Consider the following 27,730-nt stretch of genomic DNA (forward strand, 5'->3'; position numbering starts at 1 on the left):
TTCAGTCACTTATTCTTTTCAACATATTGTTTAGGGAATGCCTATTACATGTTTGTCTAGTTAATGGGGATAGAAAGATGAATTAAGAGCTATCATCAAAAAAAAAATTCAAAGTTTAGTGAAGGAATATGTCAACAAATACTGTATGTATACTTAGCAGAACGAGAGAGAATTATATGTGATTCCTTTAGAATTGGGAGCTCTTTCAGGAGAAGCAGGTAATTCAGGTCAGCCCCACAATTCGTGTCAGTAGAACATGGTAATTACTTGAACTACTTTCTCCTCCTTGCACATTCATGCCTTGTAGTCTCTATAATTGCCTCTACCTCCCAGCCCCCTTTTTTGAGACAGGGTCTCTCTATGTTGCCCAGACTGGCCTAAAACTTGAGATCTTCCTGCTTGATCCCTGAGCAGTTGGCATTACAGGTGTGCACCACCAGTGGCTAGTCTCTGTATTTCTTTACCACCATTGTTTCAATTGTAAATAAGCCTCATTTTCGGAATGTTTGTTAATAAGTTACCATAGGTATAAATTTGCTTTGAGACATTTTCTTGAGCAGAGGTAGTCCCATCCTAATATCTGAGGTGCAAGTATAGATTTGGATTCTTATGTTTGTGTTGGCTAAGTCTTTCCCCTTGTAACTTTGTATCTGATGTCTAATATACTTACAAATAAGGAAAGATGTAATTTCCTTTAGTAAGTTTATAGTTTTTTTATATGTAATTAAAGGTGGGAAAAGTTATGATGACTATTTTGAACAAGTTTGAATTTTTTCTCCATTTTTTCTAGGTTGTACTGTGGAAATGCAGGTGTAAATTATCTTACCACTTTAGAAGATGGGATCAAACAGCAGCAGGATCAGTGATCTTCCTAAAAATGAGTACTTAAAAAAGTTATCAGGCACAGAATCTGTCTCTGAGAATGACCCATTCTGGAATCAGCTTCTCTCCTTTTCTTTCCCTGCACCAACTAGCAGGTAAGAGATTGCCTGGAAATTGAAAAATTCATATAGAAGGCCACACTAACCTGTGTGATATGCTACTTTTTGAAAGTATGTTTTAGTGTTTGTTTGATCTGTGTCTGTCTCTCTCTCTGTCATATATATACTAATAGAAAATCCAAAAGGTATGAACAGTAGGAAATACGTTTTTCTCTCCTTTTTTACTTCACTACCTCCTTTCTCCAGAAATAATTGCTACTAGTAGTTTCTTTTAGAGATAGTACAAGGTTATTTTTTAAAAATATTTATTTTTTAGTTTTAGATGGACACAATATCTTTATTTTACATTTTTATGGTGCTGAGGATCAAACCCAGCGCCTTGTACATGCTAAGCAAGCGCTCTACCACTGAGCCACAACCCCAGCCCCAGAACAAGGTTATTTAAGCATATATCCCATGTTGTTTAAATACAAAGGATAGCATATATACATGCTATTCTTATTCTGTTCCTTGCTTTTCCCCAAAAGTTAAGTAAAATATGTATTTTATATGTAAGAATACACAAAACTGCCTTTTTCTTTTAATTTTCTTTTGTAGCTATAGATGGACATCATGCCATTTTTTATTTTTATGAGGTGCTGAGGATTGAACCCAGTGCCTCACACATGCTAGGCAAGTGCTCTGCCACTGAGCTGCACCTTTTTCTTTTTAATGGCTACAAACTAACTGGAGAATATATTTAATCAATTTTCTATTTGATGAACATTTAGACTGTTTCCAGTCTTTTGTTTTAATAGATGATGTTGAATATATCATTTCTCATGCATAGGAATCTGTCTTTAGAATAAATTCCTTGAAGTAAAATTGTGGGGTCAAAGTGTATGTATGCTTCTATAATTTTTTTATTCCTTCATCCTGGGAATTTAATCCAGGAACACTTTACCACTGAGCTACCTCCCTAGTCCTTTTTTATTTTTTATTTTGAGACAGGATCTCACTAAGTTGCTGAGGGTCTCATTAAGTTGCCCATGCTGGCCTTCAACTTTTTGTCTCAGCCTCTCAAGTCACTGGGATTATTATAGGTGTGTGCCCTGTGGCTGCTTTCTAATTTTGGGAGTTATGCCACACTGTGCTTCTTGGAAGTTTTACCAGTTTATGCTCCTATGAGCAATGTGAATAAGAGCCTGTTTCTCCACATCTTTGTCAATTTAATGCAATTTTTACATTGGATCAATGAAAATTTGGTAGATGAAAAACAGTAGTTAACTTTAACCCTTTATTATAAAAATTGACATGTAATGTAGGGTAACTAGAATATTGCATTTCCATATATTCAATGAGTAGATTTTTTTTTTTTTTTTTTTTTGGCAGTGCTTGGGATTGAACCTAGGGCCTTGTGCATGTGAGGCAAGCATTCTACCAGCTGAACTATATCCTCAGCCTCTCAATAAGTACATTTAAAAATATATATATATTTTTAATAGCCTTCTGGTAAGAGGCTGAATAGTTCCCTGCCCCCAGATATCCATGTCCTAGTTCCCATGATCTGTGAATGTTATGTTAATGTGGCAAAGAGGAATTAGGGTGGCAAAGAGGAATTAGGGTAGCAAATGGAATTGCTAATCAGATGATCTTAATTAGGGAGATTATTTGGATTATCCAGGTGATTTTTAGTGTGATCACAAGGATTCTTGAAAGTGAAAGAGGGAGCAGGGGAATAAGAACAAGTCAGAGTCATGTGGTGTGACTAGAGGAGGACTTAGCCTGCCCTGGTTGGTTTTGAAGTTAGAGGAATGGGGTCATGAGCCTAGAAAGGTGAGCAGCCTCAAGGAGCTGAAGGGCTCAAGAAAAATGATTTTGTCTTAGAGCCTGACATCCTAATCTTAGCTCACTGAGACTTGTTTCAAACTTATGAGCTATAAGATAATAAATTTGCATATTTTACACGACTTTATTTGTGGCAACTTTTATAGCAGCAATAGAAAACTAAAACTTTTTTGAGATGTGATCCACCCACTATTTCAAGTGTGTAATTCATTGTTTTTAACATAGTCACAGAGTTGTACAAGTATCTCCATGAGTAATTCAGCAAGACCCTGTCTCAAAATTTAAAAAAAAAAAAAAAAGGCTCTGGGGATGTGGCTCAGTGGATAAGCACACCTGGGTTCAATCCTTGGTAACTAAAACAACAGAACCAAACCTTGAGATTGAATAGGCTTTGAGGTAGCAGGTGCCCCCTTGACAGTTAGGGGCTAGGATTACCTTGTTATGAATCATTCAGGGTTAAGATGAGTCTCTGCAGGCAAAGACTACGAATCCAATATTTCTGAGATTTGGTTACTCCTCGAATTCCTTGTATCCATATATGCTATCTTCAAGTACAGCCTGGTTTTGCACCCACAAATTAATATCTGTCAAGTTTTAGAAACACTGATAAGGCCTTCAGGACTAATCTAATTGTTCTTTGCTGTTAACCTTTTTAGCATCAGAGGAAACTGATTTTGTTAAAACTTCCAGGCCTGGTTGCAAAATCCTACTTAGATTCCTTAATAGTTTAAAATTTTTCACATTACTAATATTACTTGTGAAGCAAAGTCCTGAAATCAAGAATAATTCAAGTAAAGTTTATATAATATGCTAATTATTTTTCTTAATAAAATATTTTTAAGCAATTTACATGACTGATTTTTATGTTTCTAAATTCCATAATAGTAGCAGCAATGCAAAACAAATCTGTGCTTATTGTTTGTTCGGTTTGTAGACATCTGAATATTCCCATGTGAAGGTATGGTTTGTGTGAATGCACTCATGGGTGTCCTGCTTGTCATTGAAAACTGAAGGACCCAGGTGATCTTTCAGTGTGTATTGATCCATCTGTTATTTGTTTGTTTTTCAAGCTATAATGTTGAGCTAAATAGAAGACACTTGTTCTCAAAGGGCTTATAATCTTAATTGTAAGTCAACAGTTGGCTGTGGTGAGGTGTGATCAGGGCCGTTATGGAAGTACAGGGAAGCATGCACATGGCAGGAGTATCTCCTCAGCCACGCTGGAATGAGCAGGTTGGGTCACAGCTTTCCTGGAAGAAGTGGTACACATTTATTTATTCCACTTATGTTTTCAAAGGTAATTTATTCCCATAGTTTGAGTCTCAGAACATACCAAAGGGTATTTAATGAAAAATCTCCTTCCTGTTCCTATCCCTCTGCTACCTCAGTATTCCTTTCTGAAGGCAGCCAAAGATGACCAGAGTCAGAGGAATGGGGGCTGGGGGCAGAAGACTGATCCAGATAGAGGGAACAGCATGAAGGAGGGAAGCCTAGTGGTAGGGAAGAACATGCCATGTTTTCACAAGTGAAGAGGACTAGTGAGGGGAGATGGTTTGGAAGATTTGAGGGTTCTTATAAAGAATACTAAGGCATTTCAACTTTGTTTTAATTTTGGTGGATACCATTGAAGGATTTTTATCAGAAAGACAGGATCAAGTTTTTATTTGATTTGATATTTTAGTTGTTTCACCTTATGGTGGCCACTCTATCTTTCAGCAGAAATTATTACTTTTTTTTTTTTTTTTTTTTAATGGTACTGGTGATTGAACCCAGGGGTTCTCCTGCATGCCAGGCAAGTGCCTGGCTAAGTCCCAACTCTTTTTAAAAAATCTGTCTTAATTCAGAGTCTCATTAAGTTGCACAGGCTGGCCTTCAACTTTCAATCCAACTGTCTCAGCCTCCTGAGTAGTTGGGATTATAGGCATGTGCATAGTTAGAAGTTATTACTTCTTGACTACAAAGTTTTTGTTTCTCTAAAAAAACAGTTGACACGTGAGATCAGATATACATGTTCTAAAGTACAGAGTTAATTGGTATGTGGTCCTTGGTGAGATGGTCATGATTACAGGATTCTGAAAGGTATTTTGGAGGCATTGGGGTGTGCATAAAACCCTGAAGGGGTGGATGATTTAGAGACAGCCAGCAAGAACAAGAGAGTTCAGATGCATTTGAAAAGTATGTGGCCAAAGTCATTGAGGCAGGACATAGCTCAGTCTGCAGGTATGGCCCAGTGGGATACTGGCCTGCCAAAGGAAAATGTTGATCACAGGGCTTGCTTTGAGTGCTAGAGCCCTCCCAGCTTTGGCAGTGGTGTGAGAGATGAGGAACTATGGTGTCTGTAGATGGAATTTTAAAATTAGAATTTTATTTATTTTTGCTTGAAAAAGATTCTGCCCCCCCCCCCCCTTTTTGTGGTTCAAAACCCAGAGGATACTGAGGTTATTCTTTATCCCCCTGCATGCCTGATTTTCTTCCCCAAAGGCAGTCAATGTTATCAGGTTGCTTGAATGTAAAGATATAACATATGCATACAAATATGCACATATATTACCTTCTTTTTAGACAAAAATAGCGTGCATATTATACATGCTTCTTCACTTTGTGTTTTTTTTGTATTGAATATATCTTAGAGAATCTTGTGTATGTTTGCTGTTTGCTTCTTCATTTTTCTTGATGGAGGTATAGTACATAATTGCTGAGTATACCAAAATTAATTTAACTTTTTTTTTTTTTTTTTGGTACTGGGGATTGAACCTAGCAGTGCTTAACCACTGAGCCACATCCCCCAGCCCTTTTTTATATTTTATTTAAAGACAGAGTCTTGCTGGGTTGCTTCGGGCCTCACTAAGTTGCTGAGGCTGACTTTGAACTTGGAATCCTCCTGCCTCAGCCTCCAGAGCTGCTGGGATTACAGGCATACGCTACCAAACCTTGCCATTTACTTTTGTCACTTGGATAGCTTTTAGTGTTTTGTCATTACACATAATGCAGTGAGTAACTTTAAATATAATAGGTAGAAATGATTCCTTATACTGTGAAGTAAATGTGACCAGATGACTTCTATAAACTCACTCAGTTTTGGGAGGGCATGAGAAGTGTTAATAGATTGGGAAGATTTTAGGGAGCATTCAGAATGCTTCCTAACATTTTTCCTGGTGTTTCAAGCAACTGGCCAGGCTGCTCAGATCTAGAAAGGCCTAGAGGCTCTCAAGGATGGGAGTTCTGACCACAGAAGGCTGTCCTGAGAAATAAAAATCTATCTACCTGTTAACTATTTTTGACATACCTGTTAGAAAGCCGAGAATTAGAAGTACAGTCCATTGTGAGCTCTTGTTGGGTGGATTTGGTGAAAGCATTGTTTTAGAGAGCTTACTTCTTAAGTAGGATGTATGATAGGTTGGAAAGAGCAGGAAATAATAACTAGGACAGGGAAACCAAATCTGAGGCATCTAAAGTAATGTACCCATGATATGATGAAGGTCTAACTTTCTGCTGTTATATAGGAAATGGAAAATCTTACATCCCTATAAAGACTGACGTTTCCACCTAACAACATTATATAGAACAATATATTTTAAGAGTTCTTTTGGTTTAAATTGATATTTATTTAAACATTAATACTTAATGAGCTTGAAGTTCTAGATCTGAGAGCAGAGCTAAGCAATATGGCAATAGCTTGTGTAATTTTAAGTGGAATTATTTTGTCAAAAGGTGCAGTGAAGCTGGGTGCAGTGGTGCATGTCTGAAATCTCAGTGACTCAGGAGGCTGAAGCAGGAGGATTGTTGAGTTCAAGCCTCAGCAACTTAGTGAGACCCTAAACAACTTAATGAGACAGTATCTCAGTGGTGAAGCACCTCAAAAGTGCAGTGATTTGGGGTGAGATGTGAAGAATGGAGACAGTGAAGCGTATTAAGGGAACATAGATTTTGGAGCCAGACTGACCTTGTCTTGCAGCTCAGTTCTACCACTTACCAGCTCTGTGAACTCAGGCAAGCTACTTAATCTCATCGAGGCTGTTGCTGCTTCTGTGAAATGGAAAAAAAATAATCCCTGCCACTTTAAACACCATGATGCACATGAAATGTCTGACTTTCCTTTTCTTTCAAGGAGTAAATATCTATTAGTTTAAAAGGAGAACAAGGGCTCTGTCTTGAGAGTTTTAAAAATGTTTGAGGACTGAATATAAACAGCAGAAATTTAATCAGTTTTCTCATGATCTCTTTATTTTGATGATTTAAAGTCATATGACTCTTGAACTAGTTGTTCATATGTTTTAAAAATTAGGCCAGACACTGAGTATAGTAATATTTGTCTTTGTGTTTAAATGTATTTTTAAAATAAATGCTACTGTTCTCAAACATTCATTGCATTATGGAAATTGTATTACATGTATTGAACACTAGATGGTGCTCATATAAGGCAAAAAGACAGCATTTGGCACAGTCATGTAAAACTCATTTTTCTGAATACCATTGTGGTGTATGTTCATTTTTTGATACTTTTAAACAAAAAGACACAAGGAAGGCAAAAATGGTAAAAATAATAATCAGGAACAACTATTGTTAACATTTTGGTTGCATATCTTTTTAGTTCTCATTTTTGAATGTTCATCATATTCTACGCATTGTTTCTTTAACTCACATTTCCTACAACATAATTTTAATTGGTTGTAGTCTACTTTATGAATATCCATGAGTTATTTAATTAATGTCAATCATTCCATTGTTTCTTATTGCACTTGATTATACAGAAAAATACAATGAATTTCCTTGTAACCAAGTCTTTGTCATAATCCCTAGTTATATAAGTAGGTAGATTCTTTATAGTAGATATTCCAGTAAAATAATATTTTCTAACCACTTAGATAATCTGTCATTGAAGAGAAGTCAGTAAACACAGAAACAGAAGGAAAAATAGTATGTTTTTCCATCACATAAAGATCATCACAGTTGTTATTTTGGTATGTATTCTTCTTACTTTTATAGAAATACACATATCCTGTATATGGATGTGTATTTATAACTGTTTTTTCTTTTTTCAAAACTTGTATTATACCATATTACATAATTTTTTGAAATAATGTATTTATTTCCTTTTTACTAAATGAATCTTCTTTGATTACTTAAAAAATAGTTATTAGACACATTTAACAGGCATTGTTTTTAAGGGTTGAAAATATGAGAGATAAAGTCCCTTGTCCTTATGCAGTTTATATGTTAGTGGAGTAGATTAATAATAAATAAACAAGTATATATGGTCATTCTTGGAAATGCTAAGTATAATAAAGAAACATTAAATAGAGCCAGGCCATGGAAAGGGATGTAATGGGAGCAAATACCAGCAGGAGGTTTCTTCAGAAACAGCATGTGAACAGACACCTGTGGCATCAGGGAGTGAGCCATGCATATTCCAGGGAAGAATATTCTAGGTAGAGGGAAGAATGAGCATAAAGAATCTGAAGCAGGAGTAAGTTGTGTATGTTAGAATAAAAGATCAGTGTGGTAGAAGGGTGAGCAAGGAAACAAATACCCCAGGGATTTTAGCCATGTTAAAGATTTTTTTATGTTGTCTAGTATTCCAGAGATGAATATCTTTTAATGTTGGTATTTGGGAATTGAGTCTAGTCTGCTATGATTTACCAATTGTCCTATAAAGTGGAAAGATTTTAGTTGTGGTTGGACACAATACCTTTATTTAATTTATTTATTTTTTTTTATGTGGTGTTGAGAATCAAACCCAGCACCTCGCACATGGTAGGCAAGTGCTCTACCACTGAGTCACAACCCTAGCCCTCAGAATTTTTTATTGTGTTTAAAATATGCATAACATAAAATTTACCTTTTAAAAACATTTTAAAATATGTAATTTAGTGTTAAGTGCATGTTGTACAACTAACCTCACTCTCCATTTTCAGACCTTTTCATCATCTGAAACAGAAATGCTGTACTGATTAAACAGTACTAACTTCCTAATCCTTGCTCCTTTCAGTTCATGATAACCTCTAGGCTACTTTCTGTCTATATGAATTTGTCTACTCTAGACACCTTATGTAAGTGGACTCATACAATATTCACCTTTTCAGAATTGCTTTAGTTTACTTAGCATAATGTTTTCAAGTTTCAGCCATATTCTAGCATGTGCCATAATATACATTGTGTGTGTATACTGTATCATATAATGTTTTTTAAACTTCACTTTGTCACACTCTTTTAACAAGGGCTTCCATTTTTCTTTAGGGTTGTTAAATTCTTTTATTTATTTATTTTGGTACCAGGGATTGAACCCAGGGGTGCTTAACCACTGAGCCACATCTCCAGCCCATTTTATATTTTATTTAGAGACAGGGTCTCGCTGAGTTGCTCAGGGCCTCGCTGAGTTGCTCAGGGCCTCGCTGAGTTGCCTTGGCTCTGAACTTGAGATCCTTCTGTCTTAGCCTCTCAAACCTCAGGGATTACAAGTGTGTGCCACCGTGCCAGGCCTGTTAAATTCTTTTTTTTTTTTTTAAATTGCTTATAGGTTCTTTTTAGATATACATGATAGTAGAGTGTATTTTGACATGTTATACATACATGGAATATAACTTATTCTAATTTGGATCTCAGTCTTGTGATTGTACATGATAGCATTATTAAATTTTGATAACCACTTGGATTTTTCTTTTAGATTTTTCTTGTAATAAAAGAAATGTACATGTGCTAAGAGGCTTTGCTAACATGATCATCATTGTTAATTTACTAGTTATTTATCAAGCACTTTCCATGTGCCAGGTGCTGGGCTCATTGCCTTACATGCATCTGTCTCTTTGTTTAGTTCTTATATTTATCATTATCCCATGCATAGGAAAAGTCTAGGAGGGTTGTCCAGCATTATACATCAAGTGCTGGTAAATCAGGTTTATGTAACTCCAGAGATGTATGATGTATTCTGTTGCCCATCATGTGACACTGTCTCTTTTGGGAAAATAGACTAATCCCTGTCTCAGCCTCAAGTAATGACAAAGAGCTATGATGTTAAATTATCTGGATATATATATAAATATAAATAAAATGTTTTGAAGCTCTTTGAAAGGTATAGGTCATAGTCACAGGTACCTTATGTTTGAATGCCATTATTCACAATAATACATGTAAGCTTATGGTTTATCTATCCAATATTTTTTATCTGTCTTCAGTGGAGTGTATGTATCTTTTCTCTGCTTAGAGGAGCTGCCTGAATGATCCTTTCTCAAAGTTTTGTAATCTCTTTCCCCAGTTGAGAAACAGGAAAAGAGATTTTGTTGAATTGGGTTACAAGTTTCTAACTGAAAGAAACAATTAAATGATTATAAAATTATTTTTTTCTCTGACTCTATGGTGCCTGTTTTTGTGTTTTTAAATTCTTTGGCACACTTTGTGTACAATTTTATTGCAACTTTTCAAATTGAAACAGTCTGCTCTGTCACAGAGGTGGACCTGGGATAACTACTAAACTGTCTTCTAAATTCTTTTCTAGTTCTTTCATCATTGGTTTGCTTGGATGTTGACCAAAATAATGTGCTAGGCCATTTTACTAATTGAATACATAATTTAAGACTTTTCTTGGCCATCTTTATTTTCTCAAATTGAGGGACCACAAGAAGTTTAGTTTTTGCATTTTGAGTTAGAACATTTTTTTCTTGTTCTTTCATTCATACCTTTCTATGCACAATTATTTTAGAAATGATTGAGTTTGCCCAGAATTAACTCCCTTAAACTTTGAAGTTTAAATGGGGAGAAACAACTAGCATCCTTTAAAGCATTAAATAAAGGAGCAAGCGAGTTTTACTTCAAGTGCACCCTTGATTTTTTTCTCACTGTATTGGTTGGATTCTGATTTTTTAAAGTCTTTTTTTCCCCTCTTGCTTTCTTGAGAAAATAAATGCAACATTATCTAGCATGGTAGTTGCCTGAGTTTTGACAGTTTAGTAGTTACAGTTGTTTCATTTTGGCAGTTGAATGTCAGAATACAGAATTGTGTGTGAAATCACATGAATATAAACACCTTTTTGGTTCTGCTTGATGCATTAAAAATTTCAATGATAAATTTATATGCAGTTTTTATCCTTTGACTTTTTGTTATAAATAGGTCCTTTAAAAACATTAATCTTTCCACTGTTTAACCACTGAATGGGCTGACTCTTATTCATTTTGTGAATGATGTCTATAATTCTCTTTGCTAAGGTAAGGCAGAAGGGAGTCTTTAGAAATGCTTCGATACTTTTCTGAATGGTTACTTGTTAATTTATCAGTCTCTTTTCTTAAACTGACAAATATTATGTATTTATCAGAATAGGTATGTTGTGGGCTGAAAAATGAAATTATTAATATAAAGTGTCAAGTTCGAAGCAATTACAGAAGAATTTTCAGTGAAAGGGACTTAATCATTGTCAGTATTTATTTTATGGACCTCATAATTATAGTTTGATTGTTCAGTAAATCTGTGTTCAGAAGTCTATTATAATTTTCCCCCAATAGCTTTTTGCCTATTTGCTTTTCTTGAGTGCTTGTTTGGAGATTCTAGCAGGGGAACACAGCTACTTGTATACCCTTGACTGAAGAAAGGTCCTCTGTCAGGGAAGGTCGTCCTCTTTGAGTATGTGGCTTCAGGAGGGACTCACATGGAGCTGTGAGGGACAAAGGGTACACCTGCCTAGCTAGCCAGATCAGCCAAACCAACCCTGGTGATCAATGGGGTGACAGATATTACAGCCAGATCACCCTTACATTTCCATTTTCTTTCTTTTTTTTTTTTAAAGATTTGAACTATGAGTTTATTATCTGTTATTATTGAAATTCACATAAGGGACTGGTATGCCTAAAGGTAAAACAAGGGCAAGTATAAATTACTGAAAGTGGTGAATTAGGGAACAAAATATGGTTTTATTGTAGTTACAAGTCATCTATCATCTTGTTTTATACTCACCAAGGGTTGTTTCTATTCTGTCACCTCCTGAATTGTGGCCAGTGACATTTGGAGGTATTTTCTGCTTCAGTGGCTGATATAGTTGATCATCCCTCTTTATAATGAAAAAATATTATCCACAATATTTGCTAAATTTTTATTTTTCTATCACAACTGAACATTTGTGCATGCTCACTAGATTATTCTTTAAAATTTTTTTTTTTTTTTTAGGTTCTGGGGATTGAATTCAAGACCTATAGATTCTCCATTTGAGCTATACCCCCAGCCCTTTTTCTTTTTTCCTTCCTTCCTCCTTCCTTCCCTCCTCCCACTTCTTTTTTTTGAGATACTAGGGATTTAACCCAGGGATGCTCTACATCTGACCTACACTCCCAGCCCTATTTTTTAAATTTTATTTTTTAGAGAGAGTCTCACTAAATTGGTGAGGCTTCTCTGGAGCTTGCAATCCTTCTGCTTCATCTCCTGAGTTGCTGGGATTATGGAGTTTGTACCACTACAGCTGGCCCTGCTGCTAGACCATTCTTGAAGTTAAGGCTAGAGCTTTTTTTTCATGCCAAGGGATTGTAACATGGAGTTTAAATCCAGAGGACTTGTAAACTATACGACACCCTCCATGTTATTTAATTCAAAAATTGATTATCTAATGCAAGTAAAGAGTTAGGTGGTATTGAATAGAATTTGTTCTACATTTATGGTGTTATGGTAATAGTTGACTAGATAGACACCATATCCTTGATGAATTCCTCCTTACGGGCCATTTTAGGGGTGGTGGTGGCTATATTTGCAATAAAGAATCTTATGATTGCTTACTGCCAATCCATGTTTATCTAAGTATAAAGACCACAAGTTTTGGTGTCAAAAGATCTGATTTTATAGTTTTACAAATTTAGCATTATGTGGGCACTTACAAGCCACAGTTAAGCAGTGTTGATGGGTAATTGGTTAAATCTTTCTGTCATATAATTTATGAAACTTTTTAGTACAGAAATGTTCATTGACCTAACCATTAAACTTCTAGAATTTATGTTAAAGGGGATGATTTCAGAAATGTGTGTAGAAAGATACATATATAAAGACATTCATAACAGTGTTTATGATAGCAGATAATTGCTAGCAACTTAAATGTCCACAAGTAAGGAGATTGGATAGGTAGGTAGATAGATAGATAAACAAACAAATAAATAATGGTACATCTGCATGTTGGGACAACATAGCCATTAGAAATGGTCATATGTTTGTAGACAAGGAAAAGAATCTACAGCATATTCAGTGGTGAAAGCCAGTCATAAAACCATCGCACAGCATAATCTTGTTCATGTAGAATTGTTTTTGTATATATTTTAAAGAAGTGTATATTTATTTAACTTTTTGTATATGTTTGAATAGTTTTTTATTTTTATGGTTCACTTTTTTAAACTTATTTAGAAATTACTTAGATTCATGGAAAGTTGCAAAAAAAAAAAAAAAAAAATACAGGTCCCTAGCACCTTTTGCTCAACTGTAACGTTTTTTTGTTTTGTTTTGTTTTTTAAAAAACAAAACAGAGAGAGAGAGATTTTTTAATATTTTATTTTTTAGTTTTCGGCGGACACAACATCTTTGTTTGTATGTGGTGCTGAGGCTCGAACCCGGGCCGCACGCATGCTAGGCGAACGCGCTACTGCTTGAGCCACATCCCCAGCCCCTCAACTGTAACATTTTGCACAACTACAACGCAGCATCAAAACCAGGAGACTGACTTTGGTACAATCCCTAGAGTTCATTGGTTGGTTACACTTGCATCCATTTGTGTGTGTTTCTATATAGCATTATACTGTTTTATCATATATGTAGATTCATTAAACCACCATCACAATCAAGAAACAGGACTGTTGCTTTCTTTTGAGGCACCCCAGGGATTGAACCTGGAGTGCTTAACCACTGAGCCATATCCCCAGCCCTTTTATGTTTTATTTTGAGAGAGCCTAAGTTTCTGAGGCCAGCCTCAAACTTATGATCCTCTGCCCCCTGAGCCTCTGGGGTTGTAGGAGTGCACCACCATGCCTGGCAGATCACCTGCTTTTATGTGAAACTGCCTAAGTTTTACCTGCTTCCCTCCTAATATGAGAAGACGTGTAATGCTGGTAAATTTCTTTTAAGTGTATCAAGGAATACATGTTTAACAGTTTAATATTTGTGGGGTTTTTGTTGTTGTTGTAGCTGTTGAGGGTTAGGAAACTTGATTGAGCTGTGTGTCAGGCACTTTCCATACATTGCCATATGTTTCTCACAACTAGTATGAGATGGTGGACTCCCTCCTTCTTTTTATAGAGGAGGAAACTGAGACTCAAACTAAGTAACATGACTAGTTCATACCAATAGGAAATATGGACTCTGGGACTTAAATATTCAACTTTACAATTTGTATACACACAGTTTGAAAATCCGTGTGTATGTAGTGAGCTTGAGTTTTGTTAATTGATGGTAGTGGTTAAATTGAGAAGTAGTATATTTGTTGGACACGTTTTGAAAGTGATCAACCTGTGAATCTAGTGGTTGCAGAGACATTACCTATTCTTGCTGTTGAAATTCCTTCTAGTATTTTAATTTGGTATAAAATTTTGGTGGAATTTAACCAGAATTTTTAAAGAGTATGTACTTCCCATGTTCTGATTTAGTAACAGTTAGTGGTTTATCCAAGTGTGGTAGCCTGACATTTAGCAGCAGTTGTTAATTATGTTGTTGTGGACTCATGGTTAGGTCCTATCATATGTGCTAGTAGAGGCATTACTATTATAATTGTTGTTGTTCTAATTATCTTTTTAAAATTTCTTTTTTTTTGCTAAAAATCTCAGGATAGTTATAGTCAGGGTCAGATTTTTTTCAAACTAATATTTTATAAACATGATATTCTTTATCTACATTTATCTTTATAAAACCACTGGGAAAAAGAACCTAGTCTGTCAACTCTTCTTAGGCAGCCCTTGAAGCTTTGTGGCTGGCTTTTGGTCACGCCATCACTTCTGTCCCCCAACGTGAGCTTGCTTGGAAAATCTACTGGGGTTAGACACAGTCTTGGATAAGTAGGGTTGGCTGGGTTCATTGTGTCTGCTTCAAACACCAAGGTAAAGGGGTTCAGGACAGCAGATATGAGGGCCTTCCTCCAACAGCCACACCTATCAACTGGTGGTGAGGACAACTTCTTGCTCTCCTACCTGTGTCATCAGGTCATCAGTTGGGTCAGATATTTATTTATTATTTTGAGATAGGGTCTTGCTAAGTTGCTTAGGGCCTTGCTAAATTGCTGAGGCTGGCTTTGAACTTATGATCCTCCTGCTTCAGCTTCCTGAGCTGCTAGGATTACACGCATGCACCACAGCGCCCAGCAGAGTCAGGTTTTTAACCACTGTTCCTTGCTGCTGTTGCTGTTATGTTGAGTTTTGCTAGTGTGTGTGTGTGTTTTTTTATTTTTTATTTTTTTTAGTCATACATGACAGCAGAATGTATTTTGACATATAATACATACATGGAACGTACATACATCAATCATATTGACTATTCTATTCTGCTGCCCTTCCTATCCTCCTAGTGTGTGTTTTTGATATTTTGCTTAATGACTACTCATTACATTTGGGATAAAATCCAAACTCCTTAAATAGCAGTTTATTATTTTTCTCTGTTTTACCTTTGCAGTCTTCTCTGTTATGAACACTCCCCAGTAACTTAACTTAGTCATGTTATATGTTGGCAGATTTAGCAGAGGTGGCATAGATTACATTGATCAAGACAGGTTTAGAAGTAATTTGGAGGCGAGTCCAGTGATGGGACTTGGGAGGCTGAGGCAGTAGGGTCACAAGTTTAGAGCTCAGCAACTTAGCGAGGCCCTAAACAATTTAGTGAGATCCTGTCTCAAAGTAAAAAGGGCTGGGTGGTTAAGCACCCCTGGCTTCAATCTCCAGGATGAGGGGGGGGGGGAATGAATTTGTTGGATTATTGGTATTTCTTGTGGAATTAAAAAAATATTTATTTTTCAGTTATAGGTGAACACAATATCTTTATTTTACTTTCTGTGGTGCTGAGGATCAAACCCAGTGCCTCATGAATGCTAGGTGAGCGCTTTACCTCTGAGCCACAACCTCAGTCCTCTTGTGGAATTTTGTAGCAGTGCTCTTACAGAGGTGTGTGGAGAGTGTGAGATTGTTGTTGATGAGACTTATCTCCTCTGGGATATCTTTTCATGAAATCAAAGTAAGGAGGTAAATGGGTTTAGAATATAGCCCAGAAATGGCAGCAGTAATGTTTAAAAACTTCCTTGTGGTTGTGAAAATTTTATTAATTATTTTCTTGGTGAATTAATTATCTTCAGGGAAGCCCAGTGGAGGTTCTTAAAACTATGGAAAACTTACTAGATCTGCTAAAGATTTTCTAATGAAATGTATATGTGTGTGAAATTTTGGGGTACTTTTAGTTTCAAGTTCATTAGGATATCACTAATAAAACTGAGATTCCCTTTCTGTGATGCTGCCCAAATGATGGTGTGGCCAAGGTTTGAGAAGAGGGTGCCTGATGTTCCTTCACATAATAAGAATTGCTTTAGGTAGTCTTATCTGGTGTTTGCATCAATATGGTTGTTTATGTAAGTTAGTTTGTTTAGCACAGGTTTGACTAAGAGAGTATTACTGTTAAGTATTTATATAACCTTCCACTGTTGACAATTTTCTAATTGATCTAGAGGTAAGGAGTTTATGTATTTATTTAGTAAGTTTGAAGTACTCTGTGTGGTTCTAATATATTTAATCTGAAGTATTGTGGATATTTGCTGCCTTTTTGTCCCCTTTTTGCATGTTTCCAGTGTCCCGAGTCTGCCTTCAAAAACAACATTCGGTTTCTAATTGTAATTGTCTTGGAAACATTGGCATGTTTTTGCAGTACCATTTTACTTTTATTTACTGCAAACGATGATTTGTTAGTTGCCTGCTGCCAGAACATCTGAGCTCATTTGTTTAACTAAAACAGTACCATGCATAGATGCCTATAACAGGCCGTGACAGTTACCAACCACGCCAGTTGCTTACCACCTCATTATGGCTCAAAGTCAAGCAAAAGGGAAAGCGGATTATTCTTAAAATGTTCCAGTAAGTTTAGAAAACTGGAGAATGGAGGGATGAGAGGAAAGAAATTCTATTATAACAGTCAGTGTGTTGGTTTTGGCAGGGATGTGCCTGGCTGATTTCCTTTGTAGAAATAAATAACACTTCAGAGTGCAGAAATTGCAGGAGTACTACAACAGATAGAGCCCTGTGAATCCTTTAATGAACAGATAACTACCAGGAGTTTTTATTTTGGCCAAGCCAGGCATAGTAGGCAATGCATGAGTGACTGAAGCACTTTCCTTGTTCCCTCAGAGAATATAATCTAGGCCCTGAAGATGTTTTCTCCAGGAAGTGGTGATTGCTGAGGCAGGGAGCAGTGGTGGCCACATGCAGGGGGAGCCAGATCTGGGGGGCCTCATCACGCAAGGCAGGTGCTGGCTGGCTTGACACAAGGGGGAGCTTTCCAAGAAATCAGACTGCTTCAAAAAGACACTTTCTTTTACACTTGGAAAAAACATCTTTTAAAATATTTTAATAAAAATTTAAACTTGAGGTCAGAGCTTGCCTCGAGGGCTGGAAAGTAGGAAGTGTTTCTTCAGGAGCAAGGGGAAATAGTTTTGTTCTCTGCCAAGGAAGTGCCTGACAGTGGCACTTATTCATTTAGTAAATTTTTATTAAGTGCCTGCTTTGTACCAGACTGAGAGTGCTGTGATGAACAAGGAGCTCACAGACAAGCAATTGGGCCATCTTACTACTGTGGGCTCAGTTTTATGATTGTGTGCTTTTCTTACCTGTCTCACCTGGTGATCAAGAAGGTTTCTTGGAAAAAGTAATGTCCATACCAACCTTAAATGTTGGGCTTAATTCCTTTTTAAAGGCTAATATTATATTAAAGATAAATCAAAACCCTGTTTTGGGAACACCTAGCAACTTGCTATTGAAAGGAAGTTGAGGCACTGAACTCCATATTCCATCCATCAGGCATACTTTCCCAGCTTAATAGTTTGCCGTTCCCATGTTGATTGACCTTCAGGTCCCAGAATGTGCCAGGGTCTCTGTGACTGCCATAACCCTTGTCTCACTTCTGTTGGTTCTCTAGGACAGATGTTCCTTCTTCCTTGATTCCACCTGGGGGAGTTTGGGTACATATCCTGTGAGCTCACGCACAAGGCTGGTCTTAATTTTTTACTTGTCCTGCACCAAGCAGTCTGGCTTCTTCATTCCTCCATATAATTTGTAGGCAAAGGGATCTTTTCACAGAACCCAGCATACCTTTGGTGCCTAGTCAGTGTTTGTTGAATGAACCAGATTTAATAACTTTTGAAGGTTACGGTCATGTATATAATTGAAGCTCTTGGTTCTAGCCAGTTATAAAAGAGAGTGTCATTTTACTGAAAAATGTAGAAGCACCAGTGAAACAGATTTTATGCATGTGGCCTAGTTATTAACCTCATAAAACTCTTTACAGTCCTTTGCATTTTATGCCTCTTTACTTTTTGCCTGAGTAACCAAAACACTGAGTAATTCATGGTTCCCAATTTCTGTTAATTAAATACTAATGTGTATTTTAAAATCTGACTGCAGTTTTTCAATTAATTAGAAGTCTTTTGATATTAACAAAAATCAGTTTGACTTAGACTGTGTGACAAAGAGGGGAATATGTGATGAAGAGACAGGGGCATTTCACAGATTCCAAGATTAGGAACACAGCCAGGCTTCAGGAAGAACTGGAACTGAGAATTGGAAGGCCCGCAGGAATCCCAAGAGTCCTTTCTGTTTGCTTTTTTTCGGCAAAGCTCTTTTATTCATCTTTCTTGTGAACTGGCTTTCTGTTTCTCAGTGGGGAGAGGGTGGCCTCTCATAATGCTCAGTTTTGCAGCCAAGTTCCAGCCATATGGAAAGCCTGTTTTTCCATCTCAATTCCAAATTCCCCAGAACTTCGGGCTTGGCTCAGGTTGCCTGTCAGACCCTGATTCAGTCAGCAGCTATGGCCAGAGGTGGGGGTCATGCTGACACACCTGCTTCTCCTCATCTCTAAATAGTAGGTGGGGAGGTAGATAAAAAAGTTGTAAGGCAGACAGACAGCAGAGAGACATTGTGGGGCTGGCAAGCACTCTGAAAACATCTATAGAATGGCAAATACTGGAGACCTATAAACCACTGTGAGATCATTTCTAGTTTATCTCGCTCCCTGAATCAATTTCATATGAACCTGAAAGATTTAACTCTTCAAAATCATATTCACCCTTTCTAATATGAATGTGGGTTGAGATTTTTAAGGTACTGGCATATTCACATGTAGTTGGGTCTTAGTTTTCTGTATGTGGTAACATTTCTTCTTTCTTTCTTTCTTTTTTTTTTTTTGTGGTACTGGGGATGGACCCCAGGGCCTTGTTGCTTACAGGCAAGTGTTCTACCACAGCTACATTCCCAGCCCTGGTGATATTTCCTATATATGATACGTCTTCAGTTTTTGAGAAGTAGGGTCTAGCAATCTGTTCAATATGAATCTAAGGGGAGCCATCCATGTGATTTAAAATTTCTATTAGCCACACTGAAAAAGTGAAATGAAATAGGTAAAATTAATTTGAATGATGTATTTAATCCAGTATATCTCAAATATTATGATTTTACTAATATAAAATTATGAATGAAATATTTTCCAGTTTTAAAAAAATATTTGCAATATGGTATGTTCCAACACATTTTAATTGGAATATCCACATTTGAAGTGGTGAGTAACTACTTGTAGCTAGTAGTTACCATACTGGATAGTTTTAGAACTGTCTCAAAGCATTCGGTTTTCTTCCTCAGTTTCTCTAAAATTTCTTTGTAAAAAGCCTTAATGCTAAAAGATCGCTCTTTTAAAAAATGCCCTTCATCACTATCAGCAGAGAACTCTTGGGGAGACAGGTAGGGATTTTAAAACCAGCTACAGTAGAGTTGCTCACCTGGAGAATTTTCTGTATTACCTGTGTTGGCAGAAAAGGGCATGTGATTAACCAGGTGTCCAGGCTGGAAACTGTTGCCTCTTCTCAGACTTCTCTTTCCTGTACTGTCACTAATCCTCTCTGGAAACCTCAGTTTGCTTATTTATAAGAAATTGGGCTTATAATGGCCCTGTTCACTAGAAGAGATTTTCATGGGATTTAAATGCACTGATAAATTTGAAAAATGCTTTGAAAGACATTTACAGGTTCTATAAATCGAAGGCATTACTTTAATTTAATTAGAGAGAAAAAGGCCACTACATTTTAGAGCCAGTAATAGCTATTATTTACTGAGAGTTTACTTTGTGCTAGGAAATGTTATGAGTGCTTTATAGGTGTTTTATAATTTAACCATAGAATCAAGCTTATAAAGGTACTCTTATATATGAAGAAGCTATGATATTGAAGTTAGGAAATTAGTCCAGGGTCACTTATCTGGTAAGTAAACTGGTGTGAGAATGTACCTTTTAAAAATATGGAATTGAAATACAAGAAAAATTTGTCATTGTAGCTATCTTCAAATGTACAGTTCTGTGGCATTGAGTACATGCTCCGTCTCTTGTAATCATGACCACCTTCCATCTCTAGAACTTTTCCATGTTCTCTGTTGGAAAGTCTGTAGTAACTGAAAACAAACTCCCCATTATCCTTCTTCCCAACTCCTGGCAACCACTTTCTAATTTTTTTCTATAAATTTGTCAGCTAAGTACTGTATATAGGAGGAATCATACAAGTTTTATCTTTTTGTGACTACCTTATTTCACTTAGCATAACGTTGTCAAAGTTCATCCATATTATAGAATATGTCTGAATTTCCTTATTGTTAAGTCAGAGAATACTCCATTGTATGTATGTGCTGTATTTTCTTTATTCATCTATTATTTAGTGGACAGTTGAGTTGCTTCTACCATTTGGCTCTTGTCAGTAATACTTCTGTGAATATGGGTGTACAAAATGGGAATTGCTGGATCAGGTGGAAATCCTATTTTCTTTTTAACTTTGAACTATTTGAACCTTCATATGTTTTCAACAGTGGATGCATCATTTTACATGCTTATTAGCAGCACACCAGTCCGTTTTTCCACATCTTTGTTCAGACTTGTTCCTTTCTTCCCCTCCCCTCCCCTCCCCTCCGTATTTATTATTTATTTATTTTTTGGGGGTGGGGTACCAAGCATTGTATTCAGGAACAGTTAGCCATATCCCCAGCCTTATTTTGTATTTTATTTAGAGACAGGGTCTCACTGAGTTGCTTAGTGCCTTGCTAAGTTGCTGATGCTGGCTTTGAACTCTTGCTCAGCCTTCCAAGCCACTGGGATTATAGGCATGTGCCACCCTGCCTGGCCTCCTTTTCTTTTCTTGATAGTAGTCATCCTAATGGGGTAAAGATTATAAACATACAGTTGGTTGTCACTGTGGTTTTAATTTGCATTTCTGGAATAATTAGTGACATTGAACATCTTTTCAGTTGCTTATTGGTCATTTGTACATCTTCTTTAGAAAAATGGCCATTCAAGACCTTTCTCTCTTTTTTAGTTAGGTGGTTTTTATTGTTGTTGTAGGAGTTTTTAAAGTAATTTTGGATATCAAAGCCTTATCATAATATGATTTGCAAATACTTTTATCTGTTCCATGGATTGACTTTTTATTGTTGGTTTGATCTGGATATATCTTTATTATTATTATTTTTGTACTTGGGATTGAACCCAGGGGTGCTCAACCACTGAGCCACATCTGCAGCCTTTTTAAAAAAAATAATTTATTCAGAGACAGGGTCTCACTCAGTTATTTAGGGTCTTTCTATGTTGCTGAGGCTGACTTTGAACTTCCAGTCCTCATGCTTTAGCCTTCCATGTAGCTGGGATTAGCAGTCACTCTCAGCTTAAAGTTTTATTTTATATTTCTCATTTTATTGTTTACCTTGTATACAATATTTTTTAAAAATTTTTTTTTTCTTATTTATATATTCCTTTAACTGACGAGTATATATGCATTTGGTATTGTAGTTGTAAAGTACCTTTCTTATTTTGTCTTTCCAGTTCTGAGTTGAAGCTCTTGGAGGAGGCAACCATTTCAGTCTGCAAGGCTTTAGGTAAGGGAGAAGGTGTGTATGTGTGTGTTTGTGTGGTGCATGAGTGTGTGCAGGTATGCATGTGTGTGTGCAGGTATGCATGTGTGTGTGCAGGTATGCATGTGTGTAGGGGACTTTTTTCAAATGTTCTGTTACAGATTTTGTCAATATTATATGAATTGGATTAATGAAGTGATGTATCTTGATAATGAAATAAGTAATAATTATTTCTGTTCATAATACTTATGGATGTTAACAGAAGATTCCATTCAGTTAACATGCACTGAGCTATATTTGTAGTGGTAGTAATAGATTATGCTAAGCTATAGGTACTCTTTCAGCTTGTTCTATTTGTGAATATTGAAATACAGAGAAAAATCAAAATATTAGGTTAGTAATGGACAGTTCATATAGAATTCACCATTCATCCTGTGATTTGCCATCTGCCCTGACTGCATGTGCTATTGTTGACTATGTTAACCAGAATAATTATTACTCACAAAAGTATATTAGGAAGTTTCTCCATGACAGCTTGATATTAAGGTAGAAAGCATGAGATCAAGAATACTTTTATGATCTTTATTTCTGCTCTGCTACTTATTAGTTGAACCTTTATTTCCTCATCAAAGTTGACGTTAAGAACAACTATTTTACAAGATTGTTGAAAGGATAAAAATGATATAACATGAAATATCCAGTATAGAACATGGTATCTAGTTGTTATACAGTTTTATGTCAACAGCTATTTCCTTTTTTGGCCTCATTTTTCAAATGCTTTACTTTCAAGTTGATAGTAATTAGAATGGAATGTGTATGCTTTTTAAAAATATGGGTTTAAAATGCAAATAACTGTAATTACTGTGCATCATTGCTTTGAAAATGAGAGAGAATGTGTTTATAAAATATCCAGTATAAGGATCTTTAAAGTAATATTAATATCTGTTATAAAATCAAGCCATGTTGCCAGGCATGGTGGCACACAGCCATAATCCCAGCAGTTTAGGAGGCTAAGATAGGAAGATTGCAAGTTTGAGTCTAGCCTCAGCAACTTAGTGAGACCTGTCTCAAAATAAAAAATAAAAAAGGGTAGGGATGCAGTTCAGTGGTAAAGCATCCAAGTTCAATCCTCAGCATAACAAAACCAAACCAGACCACACCAGACCAGATCAGACTTGTTGATAAGCATATGAGTTCTATGGGCAACTCTCATATCAGTTACATTACCAGTAACAGTCTTTGATGAAATATTTTTGTATTTGGAAACATTATGTTGGTAATGATAGAGATCTATTGTTGTTTTGCTTTTAATTAAAACATAGATTACAGAATTTTATGCTATCTATAGCTGGCTCTCAAAAATCATGTGGCAGTTTAATGCTGAAAATTATAGAGTTTTATATCACAGTGGTGTCAGTGCAGTCATTATGATGGTGGCTTTAAGGTGAACTTGTTTTTTTTTTTTTTTATAAAGCTTGCATTTAAACATTGGAAGTAATATTGACTTAGCAGATACATGGTGACACACACACCAAATATGTGTATCATCATCATCACACACACACACACACACACACACACAATTATTATTATTTATCTTTGTTTTATTTTTATGTGGTGCTAAGGATCGAACCCAGTGCCTCACGCATGCCAGGGAAGTGCTCTATCACTGAGCCACAACCCCAGCTCCTACTATTATTTTTTAAATATTGTTTTTAGTTGTCAATAGACCTTTATTTATTTATTTATTTATATTCAGTGCTGAGATTCAAACCCGGTGCCTCACATGTGCTAGGCAAGTGCTCTACCACTGAGCTACAACCCTAGCACCTTCCCACTATTATTTTTAATGTATATTTTTTTTCTTGACATTGTATTGGAAGGATGTCATTAAAAGTACCTCTAGGAACAGGAAAATAAAAGATAAATTTTTATTGCCAATAACTCCAATAGTACAGTGGTACAGCTAAAATAAAAATTTTTCCATATTTATCAGAGGTGATCACTGCTATTCATAGTGCTCTGTACTAGATTTGATTCATTTTAAAAATTATTTATTTATTTTTTGATACCGGGGATTGAACTCAGGGCACTTGACCACTGAGCCACATTCCCTGCCCTACTTTGTATTTTATTTAGAGACACGGTCTTACTGAGTAATGCTTAGTGCCTCGCTTTTGCTGAGGCTGGCTTTGAACTTGGGATCCCCCTGCCTCAGCCTCCCGAGCCGCTGGGATTACAGGTGTGCACCACTGTGCCCGACTCTGGACTAGATTTATATACACAGTTTTATATAAATGGTACTACTGTTCATGCTAGGATCTTTGCTTTATCGGAATCTTCAATCTGGTCGGTCCCATCCTGCTGCTCTGCTTGCCTGTCAGGTGTAGTTGCTGCTCTGGCTCTTGAAGCTCCTTCAGCTTCCATGACATTTGATATTTATCAATTAACTTTGCTGGTGTTAAATTCCATTCCTTGTACCATGTCAGTCTTTTGGAATCTTGAATCTACCATAAGACATAATTTTTTAAAAACTCATTTAATTTAATTAATGAGATCATCTTTAATTTTATTAATTTATAGTTTTGATCTTAATTTTATCAAACAGTTCATCCTGAAATCTCAAGGTATTTTCAATTAAACTACACCCAAAGCTAGAAAGAAAACTAGGAAATTTTTGTTCTAAGTGAAACTCTAATGATATCTGGATATCTGACATCTTAACCGCATTTCTGTTCTCAGTTGTGAAAGCTAGACAGAAGCTCCCCTGTTTTAGAATGTAAGCTCCACGAGGACAGGGGGTTCTGTTTACAGGTGCCTCTGTAGTGCCTGAAATAGTGCAGGTGTAAAGTAAATACATGATGAATGAAAAAGGTAAACAAAGCTTTATTTTATATATTTATTTATTTTGTGGTACTGGGGATTGAGCCAGTATATTTATGTTTTTTTTTTTTTTTTTTTCAATTTCTTTGAGATAGCCCCTCTCTGAATTGCTTAGGCTGGCTGTGAAGATAACAACTTCCTGATAAGCCTTCTAGTGGATAGGATTACAGGCTTGTACCACCCCAGTGGGAAGCTTTAATTACAGCAGTCTAGTAGCCTGGGTGCTCCTTCCAACAACAACAGTATTGTTTTCATTCATTTTGTGTTTAAATAGATAACCATTTGCAAATTCAATTGATTACTTATAAAGTCATTCATTATAAAAGGACTGTTGAACAAAGATTAAAATTGGGATTCTAAATGACAGTAGTCACATCAGTTTAGTTTCTTTCAATATTTATTTATTTTTGTGGCACTAGTGATTGAACCCTGAGGAATTCTACCACTGAGTTACATCCCCAGACTTTTTTTTTTTTTTTGCGGGGGGGGGGGGGGGGCAGACATAGTCTCACTAAGTTGCTTGCTGAGACAAGACTGCCTTGAACTTTTTTTTTTTTAAGAGAGAGAGAATTTTAATATTTAGTTTTTGGCAGACACAACATCTTTGTTTGTATGTGGTGCTGAGGATCGAACCCGGGCCGCACGCATGCCAGGCGAGCGCGCTACCGCTTTAGCCACATCCCAGCCCCTGCCTTGAATTTTTGATCATCCTGCCTCAGCCTCCCAAGTTGCTGGGATTATAGGCATGTACTACCACACCTGGATTCGTTATTTTACTTTGATTTACAGAAGCTAGCTAATATTAAACCCCACAGAGATACATTTGTAAACTTAACTTTTTTTTTTTTTTAAACAGTTCATCCTGAAAATCTCAAGGTATTTTTAATTAAACTACACCCAAAACTAGAAAGAAAACTAGGAAATTTTTGTTTCAAATTGAAACTCTAGTGATATCTGACATCTAACTGCATATCTGTTCTTGATTGTGAAAGCTGGACAGAAGCTCCCCTAACTCGCAGTACATGGGGCACCTTGCTCCTCACTGTGGAGTTCTCCAGCCAGCAATAGTGGGCACCATCTGGGAGACTGTTAAAGATGAGATTCTTCTGAGGTCACACTTCATACATGTGGAATCAGAATTTGTATTTTAATAAAATGCCCTGTGATTTTAATGTACATGAATGTATCTATTAACTACAAAGTTACAATTTTGGATTCTGAGGTAAGGTAGCCACTTTCTTCTATTGTTCCCATAATTTTTATTTTGCAAATCGTAGTTTTGATGTTCAGAATTATGACCCAAGAAAGCAGTTTTTCTCATTGCTTATTTCCCTAATTGATGTGAAATTGGCATAAGGTTGGTCAATAAGCAATTTCAATTTGACATTTGATTTTATAGATGTTACTATATGTTCTCTTTGATATTAGTGCTTGATTTTAACTTTTTAAATCATTTTCTTCTCTTGCAGTTGAAAACAATCCTCGAACAGGAAATCTTGGTGCACTAATTAAGGTCTTCCTTTCTAGAACCAAAGAACTCAAACTTTCAGCAGAATGTCAGAAGTAAGCTGGCTGATTAAATCATGTTTGCTTTTCACTTAATAATATGAATATTATTTTTCATTTATTGGTGGAATTAGGCTATGGTCTTCAGAAAATTCTTTTGAAGGATTTATTTTGATTATTAAGGGGGAGAAAGGTGAAAGAGAGGTTTAAGTTAGTGTCATAAGTCATTGGAGTGAAGTTTTAAATTCTGGAAACTTTGATTTCAGCATTTTGGACAAACTTTAGAAATATAATCCCTTTTTTTAAAATATTTTTTTTTTTAGTTGTCAATAGATGTTTATTTTATTTATTGATATGTGGTGCTGAGAATCGAATCTAGTGCCTCACACATGCTAGGCAACTGTTCTGCCACTGAGCCACAACCCCAGCCCAATATAATCCCTTTTTTTGTGAGTTCATGGTCATCAGTACAAATAGCAAGCATTGTACTGAGCCACTGATGATGCCTCATTTAAAAATTCCAGTTACATATTGGCATATACTGCTTGCTTATTATTTATTTAGTTGGAGGTGGACACAATACCCTTATTTTATTTTTATGTGGTGCTGAGGATCGAACCCAGTGCCTCACATATGCTAGGTGAGCACTGTACCTCTGAGCCACAATCCCAGCCCATACTGATTATTTTATCATAATTTTTTGGAGTTTTTAGTTTTTTTTTTTTTTTTTACTTTTAATTATCTTTATATAGGAAAACTGTAAAGTTAAGAACACAGTCCACAGGAATCAATGAAGTTATTATTATAAGTAGACTCACTATAGGAGATACACAGAGTAAAATATGAATGCAGTAAGTATCACTGGTCCAATGTAATAATGAGCCACTAAAAGATATGGACATCGATCAAATATTACAGGTAGACTGGACAAAATGATTGACAAATTATGAAGAAATTATTGACTAGAAATAATCATGCTCATCATTCTTACATGATTTTTGGTCTTTCCTTTCTAGTCACATCTTCATTTGGCAGACACATAACGCTTTGTTTATTATTTGTTGTTTGCTGAAAGTGTTCATCTGTGAAATGTCAGATGAGGAGTTACAACTTCATTTTACTTATGAAGAAAAGTCTCCTGGTAGTTTTGGTAAGCATTGCCTTTTGAAGATGTTCTGGGTATAGTATGTGTAACATATAAGGCTAAAGTTTGAGGAATAGATGTATAACTTTGAAAATTCCAATTTTCCTATCATCACTTTTTTTTCTTGATAAGAAAGTAAGTAGGAGCAAGGCTTTTATTTGTTTGACTTGCATTCATGTGAAACAAGAAAGAAGTTAAATAAATACAAAGCCCACAAATATTTATTCCTTTAAAAAACAAAGGTGTCAAATGTAAATACAATTTCTGAGGAATACATCATTAAGAGAGATGATCAATCAGAATTATGGATTTTATAAATGTTAAAGTTTTCTTTCACAAGACACAGCAACAGTTTGAG

General features: G+C 36.0%; 1 protein-coding gene across 2 annotated transcripts in view; it reads left to right on the forward strand.

Annotated features, from left to right (window-relative positions):
• The window catches only part of Dym (dymeclin), a 345,904-nt gene that overhangs the window by 32,308 nt on the left and 285,866 nt on the right, over positions 1 to 27,730 (forward strand). For both annotated transcript variants that reach the window (XM_027948972.2, XM_027948971.2), the window contains exons 2-5: positions 791 to 977; positions 21,811 to 21,863; positions 26,192 to 26,285; positions 27,245 to 27,378. In XM_027948972.2, the coding sequence (XP_027804773.1) occupies positions 838 to 977; positions 21,811 to 21,863; positions 26,192 to 26,285; positions 27,245 to 27,378 (421 nt within the window). In that variant the 5' untranslated portion in view covers positions 791 to 837. The remainder of the gene's footprint in view (positions 1 to 790; positions 978 to 21,810; positions 21,864 to 26,191; positions 26,286 to 27,244; positions 27,379 to 27,730) is intronic.

The sequence above is a fragment of the Marmota flaviventris genome, chromosome 16, assembly GCF_047511675.1.
Source record: "Marmota flaviventris isolate mMarFla1 chromosome 16, mMarFla1.hap1, whole genome shotgun sequence".
In the NCBI taxonomy this organism is placed as follows: domain Eukaryota; kingdom Metazoa; phylum Chordata; class Mammalia; order Rodentia; family Sciuridae; genus Marmota; species Marmota flaviventris.